The sequence below is a fragment of the Panthera pardus genome, unplaced genomic scaffold (genome assembly GCF_024362965.1).
Source record: "Panthera pardus isolate Hobbes unplaced genomic scaffold, ASM2436296v1 HiC_scaffold_21, whole genome shotgun sequence".
Classification (NCBI taxonomy): domain Eukaryota; kingdom Metazoa; phylum Chordata; class Mammalia; order Carnivora; family Felidae; genus Panthera; species Panthera pardus.
The window spans coordinates 61,220,364-61,238,510 of record NW_026526777.1 but is presented as its reverse complement, the minus strand read 5'-3'; the positions used below and the strand labels follow the sequence as shown (position 1 = coordinate 61,238,510).

The 18,147-nt window shown below is 42.4% G+C and overlaps 1 protein-coding gene across 2 annotated transcripts in view; it reads left to right on the top strand.

Moving 5' to 3' along the window:
- Positions 1–16,688, top strand: part of GREM2 (gremlin 2, DAN family BMP antagonist) — a 111,042-nt gene extending 94,354 nt beyond the window's left edge. For both annotated transcript variants that reach the window (XM_019423274.2, XM_019423270.2), the window contains one exon: positions 13,245–16,688. In XM_019423274.2, the coding sequence (XP_019278819.1) occupies positions 13,246–13,752 (507 nt within the window). In that variant the 5' untranslated portion in view covers position 13,245 and the 3' untranslated portion in view covers positions 13,753–16,688. The remainder of the gene's footprint in view (positions 1–13,244) is intronic.
- Positions 16,689–18,147: the final 1,459 nt, after the last annotated feature.

Genomic DNA, 18,147 nt, shown 5'->3' with positions numbered 1-18,147 from the left:
GTGTTTGGAAACAATACACTAGAAAAGATTCGATAAGCTTGACGTAAGGTATAACTGGCTTTATTTGACGTTAACGAGAAACATTCTCTAGAATTACTTCAAAAGTTCAGTAGAAGTCTTTTTATTTACATTATTTATAATTAGGGTGATCCAAGAAAAGATCTAAACAGAGAGTTATAAAAAGCAGAATGGACACCAAACATATCATGAGCACATGTGCACTCAGTAAATATTTGCTGCCTGAATGGTACACGTAAAGTTACTTTATTTCCTAAATAAAAGGCAAAGGACTGATTCCTAATCTCTCAGGCTTTCTTCTTTCTCAAATATCAGTTGTATTATGACTGTTTGAATATTAGCAATTATGACATCTATAATTTCTCTAAAATATTATATATTTGTTCATTTAGTCAATAAATATTTATTGGTCATTTTCTATATGCCAGGACCCATGCTGAGTTCCAGGGATATGGTAGTGATCAAAACAGGCTTGATATATATTCTGATGGAGTCTTCCATTGAAGAGGACTAGCAGCTTAGGTGTTTGGGGAGAAGATTATCTGAACATCAAGGAAACCTTAGGAAAAGTACCAGGAACCTCAATCACAGGCATCAGCTTGGCACTTGCCTCATTTTGTTCAGCTTTTCAGGTGATATTGGTTGGGTTGCTGATGTGGTTCAGAAAGTAATTTCTGTCTTTCCCAGTTGGTCCTTTTACTCCATTTGGAGTACACTGTTAAATATTTGGACGGTTAGATGAATTACTGCTTACCAACAACATTTCAATGTACAGAAACCAGAAACTATTACCTATTATCCTCACTGCAATCTTGCTCCCACCCTATCAAGTCTCTAAAACTCCTCCAGCCAAGACTGATGAAAGATCGATCCAGTGAACACTTCTCAATCTTCTCTCATCTGACTTCTTAAAGCCTAGCTCTACCCTTCCTCTGCCTCCTTTGTAGGTTTCCTCTCCTCAGTGTCTGGAAAAGCTTATATCCCAGAGTTCCACCTGCAGCCCACTTCACGTCTTGCTCTACCCCTGAGCAAATGACATCATTTTTCCTTGAATTCATATGTCTTTCTAGTTTTCCCCATAGAATTTATCCTGTTATAACATGCTTTATGTTTAAAAGTCTTTTCGCATTGTCCTTCTTTTTCTGTGACCAAAAGGTATATATGCAAATTTTAATTCTCTTGTTGTAAGCTTTAAGTATTTAAATATTTCCTGCTGATTGTTTACTCATTAGAGTATAGAATAGTATTTGATCAAAATAGCATAATAAGTCACAAATTAGTAAACAAATTATTAAATACAAAAAGGTAAATTTTAATTATTTACCTCTGTTAAAAAGATGCCCCTTACATGGAGACTTGCTACTGTTATTTATAATTTCATGAATAAATACTAGTTATTGCCAGGAAGAAACAAGATTCAGCAAATCAGCAGAAAATTTCTACCATATAGTGTGTGTGTGTGTGTGTGTGTGTGTATGTATGTGTATGGTTATATTATGTGTACAATTTATGCTAAAGAAATATGTTCACAAGAAAAGGTTGTAATAGAAATGTGTTTTCTAATAACAATGTCTCAATTTCTTAAAATCTTTCAAACTTATTTACATGTAAAATACCATTTCAGCAAAAAATTATTTTTGGTGACAGATCACCCAACAATTTAGGTCTTCCTTCAGGGTTGATTTAAAGCAAATTATTGAAAACAATCTGACATGGAAAAGGATCTATGAAAATGACTTTTACTTTTTAGTGAGAGTACCAATATTTAGAATTGTCTTTTCACTTTGTACCCTGGAATCTTTGTTATACCCCAAGCAATACAACACAGTAGAAGCAGGGTGGATGAAAGCTGTCATTTCCTTTTGTCACGTGGGGGAAGGGACACTGATAGAGGCAGGAAGCAGCGGACTTACCTGTCCCATTGCAGACGCCTTCAGTGTAAAGACAACTTCTAGGGCAGATCTCTGAGAAGAGAAGGAACAAATGGAGGTTGAGAATTTGAAAATTGCTTCCTTCAAAGCCACCCTTGAACACATACCTCTTGGAAAGACTTTCTGTAACCCCCAGCATTGTACTTCTGCCAGTTGGAAGATGAGAGATGCCAAAAACATTAGGTCAGTGGCAGAAAATACAAAAAGAAGTGGGCAACAGCTTGAAATAAAAAGAGAATAAGGACCCAAAAAAATATAACTACTGAAATGTAAGCAACAGTTTATTAGATTGTAAAAAAAATTATTCTACTTTAAAAAGTTATGTTGACTTCTGATTTTGATAGCCTAATATGCATTAAATCATCATGATTAGGGGCGCCTGGGTGGCTCGTCGGTTAAGCATCCGACTTCAGCTCAGGTCATGATCTCACGGTCCGTGAGTTTGAGCCTCGCGTCAGGCTCTGTGCTGACAGCTCAGAGCCTGGAGCCTGTTTCAGATTCTGTGTCTCTCTCTTTCTCTGCTCCTCCCCTGTTCATGCTCTGTCTCTCTCTGTCTCAAAAATAAATAAACGTTAAAAAAAAAAATTAAAAAAAAAATCATCATGATTAGAGTCTTGCATAAAAAGGAGCATTACTACTGAAAAGTTAACCCAGTTTCAAGTTCTTCTTTATAGTTTTTGAAAATAGGGGCACCTTGGGGCACCTGGGTGGCTCAGTCAGTTAAGCATCTGACTTCGGCTCAGGTAATGATCTTGTAGTTCTTGAGTTTGAGCCCCACGTCAGGTTCCATGCTGACAGCTCAGAGCCTGGAACCTGCTTCAGATTCTGTCTCCCTCTCTCTCTGCCCCTCCCAAACTTGTTCTTTGTATTTGTCTCACTCTCTCTCAAAAAATGAATAAACATTAAACATTTTTTAAAAAATAAGGACACGTCGGTGGCTCAGTTGAACATCCAACTCTTGATTTGGGCTCAGGTCCTGATCCCATGGATGGTGAGACTGAGTACCACGTCGAGCTCTAAGCTGACAGTTTGGAACCTGCTTGGAATTCTCTCTCTCCCTCTGTTTCTCTGCACCCCCCACCCTTTCACTCTTTTTCAAAATAAATACACCAAAAAAAATCAAAATAAAAACATTCACATCTATACCAGTGTAGCTAAAACCTACAAAAACATTCAATCTTTCATTCATTCATACATAAATAGGCATTTAAAACTATTCTGCAGACCCACTACAAGTCAGTATGGAAACAAAGATTAAATATCTTATCTTCCAATAACGTACACTCTAGTGAGGGAAAGTGTGCAGCAAATAGCCATCCAGTGCCCTGTGGTTGTAATGAGACAGGTATGATGGTGGCAGAAATGAAGAATACAGGAAACACAGATGGTGTCACAAAGGAAGTGGCATTTGAATGAAACTTAAATGCCCAGTGGTGGTCAGAGAAACAAAAGAAATAACTGTGCAAATGTTTGCAGGTGGAAAACAGCCTTGCATGTGGTAGGACACAGAGTTTTGTGTGTTTCAAGCATAAGGCCATATTGTGAGGGGATAATGTGATAAGACTGGAGGAGACAGAGATCACAGAAGTTGTATACACTGTGCCAAAGACTTTGAATTTGCACATGACGGGAAATCTGAAAAGGGTTTAACTGAAAGGGATAGACAGATCTTCATGTTAGGATGTTCATTCTGATAGGATTCTGGAAGGTATATGTGAGTGTGAAGGCAGGAGGCCAGTGAGGAGACTGGTGTAATATTCAGGTGATGAGCACCCAGACCAAGGTGGTAACAGCAAGGTTTAGCAGTGAGGCAAGAAAGACAATGAGGTCTTATTAATGGATTTAATATGGGAGAAGATAGGATACTCTCCATACCCAAATAAAAGTGATTTAAATACTAAAGAGTTTATTAACTGACAACATTGAAGTCCAGATAAGCAGCTCTAGGGATAATTAATTCAATGGCTTTCCAACATAATCAAGAATCCAGCAGCTTTCCATTTTGTGCTTTATATGGCAAAGGTTTGACGTTCACCCCATGCTGTATCTTCATGGTGGCTGCCGAAGCATCGGTTATCAGATCCTTGTGTCAGCACAACCCAGACCAGAATAAGTTCTTCCAGCATGTCTCTTTTTCCTGGGGAGTAAAACTCTTTGCCAGGGGGTTGTTTCTCACATTTTGTTACTCATTGACTTAGACCTATCAACTCTGTGCTCCATGGTATGTGGCAGCATCCATGAAGAACCTGGGCTCCAGCACCTGAACAGCATCGTGCCTCTGGCTCTCAGGCGGTAAATCAACGAGAGCCTGCCCTAACTCTCATCTCTCTGGCCTGGCTGAAAGGATAAGTGCTGTGCTCTTCACTGAGATAGTAACTTTCCGAAGAGATGAGTGAGAAAATAGGATGAGATTTGGAACACATAAAATTTGAGTTGCCTACAGAGCATCCAGGGAATATTTGGTGGAGTCTGGGAATCATAAGCAGATAGCAGCTGGTGGCTGAAATGGGCACAGATGAAATTCTTAGTAGGAATGTGAGGAAAGAGAAAACAGGAAAAACCCTTGGGGAACACTAACCTCTAAGAGGAAGCCAGAGAGAGAAAAATCAGTAAAACACATCAAAAGACTAAAGAGAAAGAATAAAAAGACTCTTGTCGTGAATTCCAGAGGAAGTGAGCAGGGGGTACACAGTTTCGTGAGGCTTCGGTATATGCTATGTCCCACTGTTATGCACTGTCACACTACAAGTGAAGCAAAGTAGCTAGAATTAGAGAGTGAACAAGAAAAGCTGATGGGGTGCTTGGGCAACATGCTTTTTATTTTGCTCAGAGCATTTTGGACAGGCCACTCTGTTTTTATGTGTACGCTGATGGAAAATCTTTACTCTGCTGTCGAAGACGTGGAAGCCTGTTGTTCTAGAAGCTCATCCTGAACACACAAGGCTGTCCCACAAGGGCTTGAGGAGTGCAGAATTACTGAAGTATGACGGATTCCTTGAACCACAGCCTGAAATCTTCATCTGAAAATGATAATAATAATAATAATAACAACTATGATGATGATGATGATGATGACGATGAAGGTTCTGCTTAACGGCTGCAGAGAATAATGTCACTGGCTATAAAATCTTTAATAGATTGCTCATAATTTCTTCCTTCCTTTCAAATAAAACTCATGGTCCTTTTCGGTCAGAGAGTTCTTGGACTATGACTGGATCTCAGTTCCACATTCCTCATAACAGAAACATGGAACGGGGGGTGGCAAGTGCCATTAACATTTTACAGGGGAGAACCCAGAGAAGCTCAGGAGTGAGTCACATAAGGTCATGAGATGGGCAGCCTCAGGCCCAGAAACCATGTTCTCACTCCCATCCCCAAGTGACTCTGCTCTAGAGAAAAGCAACCATGTGTGGATAAGCTTACAGCTTTCAAAGAGCTTTCCCATCCGTTTTCTTATTTAACTTAACGCTTTGCTGCCATCTTGCCTCAGTGTTACATTTCCCAGACTGAGTTCATCCCAACAATTTTTTCAAAGATTAAGAACCCTGATCACAAATTCCTAAATGATACACTTGCTATCCAGAAGTCAAAGTAAGTAATGATAGTATCATTTCTTCTTTGGTTGAAAACTTTTTTTAAAAACATAATATAATTTCTCCAGATGAAATTAAACTTCTCCTGGAACAAAATGATAGTCAGTGTTCCATTCAGGCACTTTCACTTGGAAAAGTAAATGACCCATTTGGATTTGAAACTTTTTTTTTTTAAGATTTTTTAATCTTTATTTATTTTTGAGAGAGAAAGTGACAGAGCGTAAGTGAGGGAGGGGCAGAGATAGAGAGAGACACAGAATCTGAAGCAGGCTCCAGGCTCTGAGCTATCGGCACAGAACCCGATGCAGGACTCGAACTCACGGACTGTTGAGCCAAAGTCTGACGCTTAACTGACAAAGCCACCCAAGTGCCCCTGGATTTCAAACTTCTGAGTCATGTGGGTTTCCCTGATCATTCTGCTTTGAAATCCTAAGCCACTTCCTATTCTTCTCATGACAGTTCAGGTTTATTTGACAATAAGTTTCATATTAAAAAAATAAAAATAAATAAAAAATAAAAATTCAAAAGAAGAAGATTTATAGTTACTACTTCTTATTTTTCCTTTCCTAAAATTTTAATTTTCCTCCTTTACTTAGAACAAGTTGCAATCACTCCCTTTCAGTGTACAACTAAAGTATTTGAGCTCGGTGATCAACTCCCTTATAATTGGAAGAATGCAACTTCAAATCATAATAAGACATCATTTCAAATTTTTCAGATAGGCAAAAGGAAATAAATCGTTAGCACCAGGTGTTAGCAAGTCTGTGTAGGAGCAGGGACTCACATATTACTCAGGGGAGAGAATACTGGTATCAGCACTTGAAAAGTAACTTAGCAAAACTTAGTCAAGCTCAAGTTGTACATATCCCATGACCCAGGATCTCCACTTCTCAGTGTCTCCTCTAGAAAAACTGTGACAGGTGGGCACAAATAAATATACACAAAACTGTTCAGTGCAGCACTGTTGGTCATAGTGACAAAATAGAAGCAACCTCATTGTCCTTCAATAAGGTGAATTTATCAACTGGTATTTAAGATTCAGCAGTGGAGGTGAATAGAGTCTTCCTAAAAACGTCTACATGTGTAAAATCTCAAACACCTATTGTTGAATTTAAAAGTTGCTCAGAAATTTTTAAAAATTAAAATAAAGTTGCTCAAGAAGAGTATAGCTATATATATGTGAAGTACATATATATACATATATATATATATATATATATATATATATATATATATATACTTGATATGTGAAGGTCAAACGTGCACAAAAACATGCCCTCATACACAAAACATAACCCGTAAACATATTACTAGGAATGATATAACCAACTTTAGCATGCTGGTCATTTCAATGAGTGTAGAAGGATAGGAGGACAACACTTCGGTATCACCCATATTGCTTTATTTCTTTCAAAATTGAAAGCGATAGCAAAATAAAGATGGGAAATATTAATATTGTTTTAACCTTGGTGGTGGGTAGAGAGAGTTTATTATATGTTCTAGCTTGCCCTATGTTTGAAATATTTCATAGTTAGAAATTTTAAAATTCGGAGCTACTTTTCTAGCAAAAGAGAACAAAGATAAAAAGAAAGCAATGGCTGAATTGGGAGAGAAAACGTTTGGAACAGGATTTGGCAAAACTTTTCTGTGAAAGGCCAGGCAGTAAATATTTTGGACTGGTGGGCTCTTCCATCTCTGTTCCCACTGCTCACTCTGTTCTTGTGACACAAAAGCAGCCATAAAGAAAATGTAGCTAATAGGCATGGGTGTATTCAACGTGACCTTGTTTACAAAAACAGACCTCAGGTTGGGGTAGGCCCACGGGCCACAGTGAGCGGCAGATTACGGTGGCTGAAAGCAAGTGGTTTTAGCAGACAAGCGGTCTAGGCTAGGAGGAGGAGGCCTGAGCCAAGGAATATCCACCACCAGTTGGAGAGCTCAAGCACAGCCTCCCAGCCCAAAAGCCATGTCGAGATGAAGTACATTTGGCTGCTGAGGTGCTAGTAGTAACACTCACAAAGATAATCTCTAAATGCTAACCCTGTTGGGGGTTTTGTTTGGAGTTTCCTGTTTGATTTGGATTCTGTTTTCACTTGGGCCATGGGAGCAACTTTGTCTCAGATGTGTGCGCTGATATTCAGCCTTGGGTGCTTCCCTTCAACCTTCCAAGGATATCCTAGAATTCTCAGGTCACAGAAAACGTTCGGGCCGCATCCTACCTTCCACTAATGCACAGCTCTGTACTGTCTTGACTCGACCTCTAAAACTCAAGAAGGTCACTCTGGGAGTGAGTTAATCAGCTTAACTGAACCCTTGGCCTCTGGTCACTTACATACACCTTTTGGCAGGGAGGATTCAGCACTGCCACGGCCTTTCCTAGAAATTAGGAAGCATTATTGCTCAAGCTCCTATTGTAGAACCCCTGGACACTTCTAGGAAAGGTTGACAGAAGGGGCCAGTTGTTCTTTAGCTGCCTACATATTACCCTGGTCTGTGTAGCCCCTGTTCTGATATCAACAAAGGCCAGGCCCTGGGGGTGTTACTTAAGAAGAAAGTGCTTCTGGGACGCCTGGGTGACTCAGTCGGTTAAATGTCCAACTTCAGCTCAGGTCATCATCTTGAGGTTTGTGAGTTCGAGCCCAGCGTTGGGCTCTGTGCTGACAGCTCGGAGCCTGAAGCCTACTTCAGATTCTGTGTGTCTCCATCTCTCGGCCCCTCCCCTGCTCATACTCTGTGTCTTTCTGCCTCTCAATAATAAATAAACGCTAAAAAAATATTTTTAAAAAGTAAAAATAAAAAAAAAAAGAAGAAAGTGCTTTTGCTACCTCTCTCTCCCCACAGCCTACTTTGACCAACCCCGCTGCTTAGCATATCAACATTTATGGTCCTGGCACCCCTTGCAAATTTATAACTTTGTCAGGCCACAAGGATGGTTAATAAAGCAAACAAGATTTATTTACGAGTTTCTTCTGAGACAAGCCAAACACAAGATGTGAGGGTAAGATGAAAGATGTTCGATGCACACAACGAAATGCAAATTGTATGCATTTCTCTGAGTAGCAAAGGGCTCCAAGGCAAAGCTGGACTCTGCAGTGCTAAATTCAGGTCCTGGTGGGGCCACCGACATGTGTGTGCAAGTGTGTGTGAAACAGTGAACTGAAGAAAGAGGCATGCCTGTTCTCTCCTGAGGAACCCCACACACTTCAGGGCCACTGTAGTATCTGCCATGAGCAAAACCTGGCTCAGAGCCTTTAGTGTGCCCTTGAACCCTTGAAGTGAAGAGGATACAGCCTAACAGTCGCTGCGGCAAATACCTCTTGCCTACTTACCTGTCCTGACACTGAGGTTCCAGATCCTCGACAACCTTCCTGTTGCTATGTGTGAAGGAGTATAAAGATATGAGATGGAGGAAAGGAAAGAGAGGAGCTTGGGCTGATCCCAGTCACCTAGCTATCATCAGCCTCTTTTCTTGGTCTTGAGAATGGGAGATTTGCTTTTCTTCTTAGGTTCTTATGAGGCATAACTTCTAAGGGTGATTGCCAGATGTTTTGAAAATGTTTCCAAGTGTTCAAAGAATGCATGTTGTTAGTCATCACATCTAATACTGTGACTCTAAGGGGTTTTGCCCCAAATTGATCAGAACATGTTTTAGTTCTGTTCTCCCTGACAACAGCTAGGACCTGTTGAGTGAACGCATGCATTTTTTTAGCCTATCAGAGATGCATGTGAAGCTGTTCCTGGAACTAGGTATGGAGGACCAGGGTGACTCTGTAAATCTTTCCTGGCTGGGACTTACAAACTTTTGGTTGTGTTTACTCAGAATGTTAATAATTTTGGAAGTTATTAAAATGGAACCAACATACTTTCTTTTTAAGAGACTATTGAGATCACAAATCATTCTGCAAATATAATAAGCTGTGTAAGTTGAATGAGTCCAATACTCAGTTGCTTGCCATGAGTCTGCTAGAAGCATGGCCATTTTAATATGACAATTCGTGCTGGAACTAAGGAGGCATGAGGAGAGTCCTTTAAAAATTCGGCCTCATAATTTCAGTAATTGCATTGCACAAAATGTTTTTACAAAAAAAGAAAATCTTTCCCTTTTTCCCCGGTCTGCTCTAAGTGTTTTTACTTCCCTTGCCTCTTGCCATTACATTTATCTACCTCTGCACTCTTGTCAGTGTCACTGCCTGGGAGCACGTTATTTGGAATTTAAGCCACCCATTTACCTGTTACTTCCTGGGCATCTCCTGCTCCCTCTCCAGGAGGAACTGATGCTCTTTCCTTGTGCCCCTACGCCCTGGGGGCACTGGTGCCAATGGAAATCACCCAAAGCATTTTTTTTAAAATACAGATCTCAAACTCCACCTCAACTCTACTGATTCAGAATGTTTTGGGGTGGAGGTGAGGAATCTACATTCTAAAGCATCCCGGTGATTCAGATGTTCTCCGTCCCAGGATCACCACCATGGAAACCTATGCCATTGTGTCTCTAAAACTATAGCACCGTCAACTGCATGCCTTTCTCCAACTTCTAAATTGCAAGCTCAGGGGCGCCTGGGTGGCTCAGTCGGTTAAGCGTCCGACTTCGGCTCAGGTCACGATCTCGCGGTCCGTGAGTTCGAGCCCCGCATCGGGATCTGGGCTGATGGCTCAGAGCCTGGAGCCTGCTTCCGATTCTGTGCCTCCCTCTCCCTCTCCGCCCCTCCCCCGTTCAAGCTCTGTCTCTCTCTGTCTCAAAAATAAATAAACGTTAAAAAAAATGTAAAAAAAAGAAATTGCAAGCTCATTGAAGGCAATGAAATGCATGGCATTCATGGTTCCTTCAGCACATATTTATTGAGCACCCATAATGTACCAGGCATTGTTCTGAATGCAAGACATATAATAATGGAAAATAGGCGGTCCTTCCTTCTTGGACCTTAAATCGAGTTGGAAAAGTCAGACAATGCAAAAATCAGTAAGATTATTCAATTCTATAGGATGCTAAGTGCCACGGAGAAAACCAAGGCAGGGATGAAGGAGACAATGAATGCCAGGGTTATGGTGAAGTTACCTATTAAGGCCTCACTGGGGAGGCGATAATTGAGCAAAGACTTGAAGACTGTAGAAGAAGGCCATACAGATATCTGGGAGAAAGGCAAACATAAGGCTTTAGAGCAGAAAAAATGCCACATATGTTCTGGAAACAGAAAGGTGGTGAGTGTTGCTGGAGCAGAATGAGCAAGGGGGACAGTGTAGGTGACGAGGCCCGTGAGGTAACGATGGGGACAGCAGATCTTGTCAGGGCTCATCTGACACTGGAAGAATTTTAGCTTTGTCTCTGTGGGAGGTGCTGGAATTCACAAGGCTTATTAAAGTTTATTCCAGAATAAATACTCAACAAAACTTGATGAATGAAGGAATTCTCTGCTAGACGATTTGCAAAAGCCTCTTGTGGCTTACACTTAGACTAATAACAATGACAGAAAGAAATATTTTAGCATAGATATTTTAACACCAATATTTTTAACAATGAGATAGGTATACTCACCTGGAGCTAGCATGCCTGGAGCCAGGATTCAAATACTTCACATACTGGCCATGTGATCTTGATAAGTTGTGAAGCCTCTCAATGCCTCAGTTTCCTCATCTATAAAATGGGAGAAATAATAATAGCTATTTCGTAGAATGTTGATGATTAAATGTGCTTACACACGAAAGGAAAATGTAAGAGCAATGTTTTTTTTTAATGTTTATTTATTTTTGAGGGAGAGGCAGAGAGAGCCCACAAGAGCAGAGGAGGGGTAGAGAGCAAAGGAGACGGGAACCGAAGTGGACTGTCCTCTGTGCTGACAGTGGAAAGCGCAATGCGGGGCTCCAACTCACGAACCCTGAGATCATGACCTGAGCCACCTAGGCGCCCTAAGAGTGATAGGTTTTGAGCACCAATAAATACGAACTATTATTATTAGCAGAAATATATTTAAGACATTGATAATACTTCAGAGAGTTAATATACTTACTATAAATTTCAGCCATGATGTTTATGCCTGTTATGTAATTAGTATACACTCTACAACTATATAATTTTTATATACATATAACTACATGCCATTTTGTACATGTTAAAAGGGTGTACGTGTTAAAGGGATGAGAGTCTCGGGGCGCCTGGGTGGCTCAGTCGGTTGGGCGGCCGACTTCGGCTCAGGTCACGATCTCGTGGTCCGTGAGTTCGAGCCCCGCATCCAGCTCTGGGCTGATGGCTCGGAGCCTGGAGCCTGCTTCCGATTCTGTGTCTCCCTCTCTCTCTGCCCCTCCCCCGTTCATGCTCTGTCTCTCTCTGTCTCAAAAAAAAAAAAAAGTTAAAAAAAGAAAGGATGAGAGTCTCATGCAGTTCTACAAATGCTAAAATACCCAGCGAGGCAATGAACACATGTGACTATGATGGTGAGGATGACAAGGGTAAAGAAGGAACTACAGGTGTCAGGATGTAAGAATCATCTCTACTGAGAGGCACTGCTGTCCCTTGAGGGTATTAATGTAAACATTACAATGGAAACTGCGAATTAAACTTCAGAGACATCAGTTTGCTTTCTACAAAACATGTTTCAAAGGAAGTTTTCTTCCAGCTCCCATCCCTGCACACTTGTGTCACCAGGCCCTAATATGCAGACGGGAGATACAATCTCTTGCATTGTCTAAGGCAGTTTTAATACAGCCTTCATCTCTTAATTCACAACTGGGAAGTGGTTTCCACTATAAGAAACTAACTCGTGGCTCACTTGAATTAATGTGGCTATCTTCGTGCAGATGTTAAATGTGATTTTTTATTCACAGCAATTAACAGAGGTGTAAATACTACTTTTCCTAATCTGTGGCCATTCCTAAGTTTAGTACTCATTATTTATTTATTTATTTATTTAATATTAATTTTGGGGAGAGCACAAGCTGGAGAGGGGCAGAAAGATGGGGACACGGGATCCCAAGCAGGCTCCAGGCTCTGAACTGTCAGCACAGAGCCGGAAGGGGGCTTGAACTCACGAACTGTGAGCGCATGACCTGAGAGGAAGACTGACGCTTAACCGACTGAGCCACCCAGGCGCCTCCCCTCCCCCCCCAAGTACTCATTGTTAAGAAACTTGTGGAACCATACCCACCTTTCCTTTCCTTTTTGTTAATTTTCTTGATCATATATCCATGTCTAGCGGTTACTTTCGGTGGCTCTGGAGGCAGATGCCTGGCTCGAAATCCTGGGACATTCTTAGTCATTGTGTGGCGTTGGGCAAATTACTCAATGTCTACGGGCCTCAATTTCCTCCATTACAAAGTAGGGCTAATATATGCCACCTCCCATCTACTGTTTTGAGAATCAAATGAGGTAGACGCGTGATGCGCATAGGGTAGCACTGCGCAAGGACTAAGTGAAAATGCAGTGACATTTATTGACTATCACCGGCACTCCAGCAAACTGGCTTGGGCTAGTTTTGACAACATTTGCTTTTTAATTCTTCTGTAGTTGTCCAACGTGTGTTCGTGTTCTAACTGTCCTGGCAGTGTCTCAGCCCCCGTCTTGCCTGCGGGGCAGTATTTAGGACATCGTCCTTGCACTCTCCCCTCCAGCGGCCCCACCTGACGGCAGCCCTTCTTAATGAAACCACGAAGACCGGCTGCCCGCCTGCACCCGCCACAGACGCCCCCTCTAACTCTTCTCTCGTTGCAGGATGTTCTGGAAGCTCTCCCTGTCCTTGTGCCTGGTGGCCGTGCTGGTGAAGGCGGCGGAGGCCCGGAAGAACCGGCCGGCGGGCGCCATCCCCTCGCCCTACAAGGACGGCAGCAGCAACCACTCGGAGAGATGGCAGCACCAGATCAAGGAGGTGTTGGCCTCCAGCCAGGAGGCCCTGGTGGTCACCGAGCGCAAGTACCTCAAGAGTGACTGGTGCAAGACGCAGCCGCTGCGGCAGACGGTGAGCGAGGAGGGCTGCCGCAGCCGCACGATCCTCAACCGCTTCTGCTACGGCCAGTGCAACTCCTTCTACATCCCGCGCCACGTCCGCAAGGAGGAGGAGTCCTTCCAGTCGTGCGCCTTCTGCAAGCCCCAGCGCGTCACCTCGGTCCTGGTGGAGCTCGAATGTCCCGGGCTGGACCCTCCCTTCCGACTCAAAAAGATCCAGAAGGTGAAGCAGTGTCGGTGCATGTCGGTGAACCTGAGCGACTCGGACAAGCAGTGAGCACCTGCGGCGGGACGCAGCTCGCCCCGCGCGCCAGTTGGCTGGGCCGCCGCCGCCTGCGTCCCCGTCCTCTGAGCCCACGCACGCGCTGCCCGGTGGCCCCTTCCGCAGCAAGCACGTTTCCTGGGGCCCACGGCGCCCTCGTCACACGCGCGGGCCACAAGCGGAGCTTCGCTGCGATGTGTTCCTGACCGACCGCGGGCCTCTCCTATGCGTCCCAAACGGGCTGCGTTTCAAGGCCCGAGGGACGTGGCTGGAAACCCACCAGCCACCAGTCAGCGGCCGGAGAGGGCCTTTCCCGGGCTGCCCTGCCAATCCGGCATTGATGTTTCCACCATGTGGAAAAGCGAGTCTTTCCCTGGCCTCACCCTACACTCCAGCTCCCCCTTCCCAGGAAGTGAAGGATGCGGCCCTCACGCCTCTCCCGCTGGGCCAGGGCCCTCCAGCTGAGAGGTTCCCTTGGGAAGGGAGGGCTGCCCTCGCGCTGCTGTGATGCGGTTCTGGACAACGTCCGGACACAGGGAGGTTCTTCTAAAACCCCAATACTGAGAAGACGACTTGAGCCACTGGGATCATGAAATGGGCTTCCCTGGGGACCTTGCTCAGCAGGCCACACTCTCCCCTACCCCCGGCCCCCACCACCTCTTCCTCACTTCGCCCACCCCCCCCCATCTGTGGACTCAGATGAACCCTGATGTGCATGCTATTATTGCTGCAATTAGAATATTATTACACACAAAGGTCTCCATATTAACGCTGGTTTTGTAATTGACCTGTATTGTAAAGAGCTGTTAAAAAGCACTATAGACCTATCCATGTATTGTTTCACGTGTTTGGACTCTGGCTTTGCAGCACTATTCTGAGTCAGGCCCACAACAAGGTGTTTCACTCAGAAATAATGCCTAGTCAGCAGTTCATTGTCATGCACCTATTCTTAGATTGGGCAGGGAGACGCCAGGTGATTTTACATTGTGATTTGACAATGAATAATGTTTCACTGAAGGTCCTAAAGCATTGCAGCACAATATAGGAAGTGGATTGGGATGGAAGGGTGTAGGGAGGGGACTCACTGGGAAGTCATTAAGGGGGAACTTAAAAGCCCTATGATATTTAATATGCACATGCGGTGTGAGAAGTTATACTATTTCACTGCCATGGCACTAAACAAAAGATATTTCCTGGTAAAAGAAATATTTAAAAGTATAAGGAGTCCATTCACTTTGTGGTGTGGGAGGAAATAAAAAATAAAATATATAGAACGGAAAGCTAGTTAAACTATCCTACAGAAGCTTCCTTTTCAAAGAATGGAATTTTTGAAAAAACAAAAAGATGACCAACTCATTTTTCATTTTTATGAATCATTGAGGTTTTCATGTTGTGCACTCTTGGCATAAGAAAGTTGACATAATTTATCATCCTGAAAACTTATACTTACATCGAGTCCCTTTGCTAGATTGCCCCGCAAAGACTTCCCTGTGAGTAACGTTTATGGAATCTGTAAATGTGAATTAGATGCCATTGGCGGGAAGCAGCACACTTTGAAGACCTTTCATTGGTAATTCCCCCGAGCACTCAATCTCAAGTGCTGCTGCCAAAGGCACTCAGAAAAACCCATTTCCAGGTTTGTGAGACCCTCTACAAGCTGCTCGGGGAACTGAGGCTTCCTGACCTTTGGCAGCGATGGGGGATCTGCAGGTGTTCACCCGGAGAGCAAGGTTGTGGCATGGCGGTGAATCCGTCTCCTGCCTCTACGCTGCGGGTTTCATTTCTATCACTTCTGTAACTCCATGAGACCGGAGCAGAATGTGCTGTTGCACAAGAGGGTATTGGTTTTAGAAATGGTTATACGCAGCCCTGAATCAGGAGGCAGAACTCAACAGAAATCCTTGAAGGCTGGAACCTTGGGATAGAGAGAAAGAGTGGAGAGTGTGTCCAGCTTTAGAATTTATTTTTCCATTTAATGGAAAACCTCAAGCCAGACTCCGTGCGGGACCCACAGCAGAAACGCTGCGAAGGAAGGAAGTCCACGTGACTGTACCTGAGGTCAATGGAGTAGAGTAGGGTAGGGGTGGATGGGAGTCTCTGGCTGACAACAGAGCCAACCCTGTCATTTTATTAACACAGAACCCAAGTAGATAGGGGAAGGATTAAGCTATGAACTCACGGAATACAAACATGAGCACACACTCTTTGAACCCAACTGTGGGAGTAGCAATGGAAGCAATATGATATGCTGCAGTGTGAAGCTCCTTCTGGGGGTATGTACAAAGTTTACCTTACAATGGCTCAAATTGTATTTAATTGTTTTTTTTTTTGTCTGTTTATAAATGAAGAAAAGCTATAAGTATAATGTAATTATTTTATAGGTGTACTATTAAATTATAGAACAAATAAAGATACTCTAGGATTATATGTGATCCTGGTGTGATGTGCCATAAAAAAATGGGATTCAGAACTTGTTTCAGCGGGCAATGAAGGAGCACTGTGTTCAGAGTGCTTTTGTCCAGTCATGGTGAATTCAATCCTTAGTCTACATCCTGCAACCAATCCCTTTGGGGCCTGGCACCATCAAAGAGAATCAGAATCAGGCATTCAAGGATCAGAGGTGAAGGGGATGGCTCTCAGTCCTGGTCTTGGGGAGTTTCCAAGCCTCTTACAGATTGGTCAGCAGCTGAAGACAGAATTCTTGAGCTCTTCTCATTGTGTTCTTTGAATAAGAAATACAGAAGTTCATCTTCCTGGTAGTGACCAGGGTACCACATTTGTGTCTTCAACAAGCCAGAATTTGTCCTGAGTTTTGTCCGTTTTCACAATCACCTTTCAAACATTTCGACATTTCTTGATATCACAGTGTTTCTGTTTTTCAACTAATTGACTTATATGACATTCACGTAACTCAATTACCAATAAAAAATAAACACTATAATAAAATTGCATATGGTTGATTTACTCTATGGATTTCAAAGGAATGAAGTTTAACTTAATAAATAATTTATCTTAGTTTATTAAATGGGGCAGAATATTCCACTTAAATGAGGATAAGATATTTCAATTCACTTGTTTCTGAAGTTGGCTGATAGATTTTTTAAGTTATAAAGTCAATGAAAATGAATTTTTGCTATTGAGTGAACAACATAAGAATGTATGTATCCCTAGAAAGTTCCTTTGATGATTGATCTACACCACTGATGATTAGCTCTACATCATCGATAACCAATAAGACAAATCATAAATAATACAGTTAAAACTTGTTTATCATTGGATTATCATTTGAATCCTTCTTTTTTTTAATTAAAAAATGTTTATTTATTTTTGAGAGAAAGAGAGAGAGACATAGAGTGCAAGCGGGGAGGAGTAGAAAGGGAGACACAATCTAAAGCAGGCTCCAGGCTTTGAGCTGTCAGCACAGAGCCCAATGCAGGGCTTGAACTCATGAACTGCAAGATCATGACCTGAGCTGAAGTTGGATGCTTAACTGACTAGGCCATCCAGGCACCCCACATTTAAATCCTTCTTAACCTCTACCCACCCTTGCCTCTTCCCCCAATCCCACTGCTGCTACTTCTCAGGCACAGCAGTCAGTGATGCCATTTACTATAAGGGAAAAGTGGGAAAACAAGTAGTTTCTGTTGTGGTGGTGGTGGTTGTACCTGTTGGCATTTCTGGGTTGTTGGTCTCTCTATTACTTAGTCTGGGATACATAAGGGAGGAGGGCAGAAGCAAGGGAAATCCCTGTAATGTCATTCCTTAGATCCCAAGTTTCCTCCTTGATCTGCCTTTTTTTCTCCACCTCTTAGAGCCTTATTATATTGGATATATCTATCAAATATATATATATATGTATATATATATATATATATATATATATATATATACATATATATATATGTGTATATATATGTGTGTGTGTGTGTGTGTGTGTGTGTGTATATATATATATATATATATATATATATATATTTTCCAGAGTCTATGTCTATAGTGGGAGAAGTAGGCAGATTGTGTCTACTCCATGTTGTCTGGAGTCAGAAATCCTATAAATCTTTGTAGATGTACTACCTATTCTCTAAGGTTTATGGTGTGTAAACCTTATAGTTTGGTGTATATATTATGTATAAACAAAGGCCTCCACCATACTTGCCTTATATCTCTCATCTGTTACTATTACATGATGTCAATCATATGGTGAATAAATATGACATTTTACAGAATGTCCATAAAATACAGCCTATTTCAGATTACATCTTGGTAAATGATGTAAGAACTTGCATAGACTTGGGGCACCTGGGTGGTTCAGTCAGTTAAGCATCCGACTTCAATTCAGGTGATGATCTCGTGGTTCATAAATTCGAGTCCCGTGTGGGGCACTGTGCTGACAGCTCAGAGCCTGGAGCC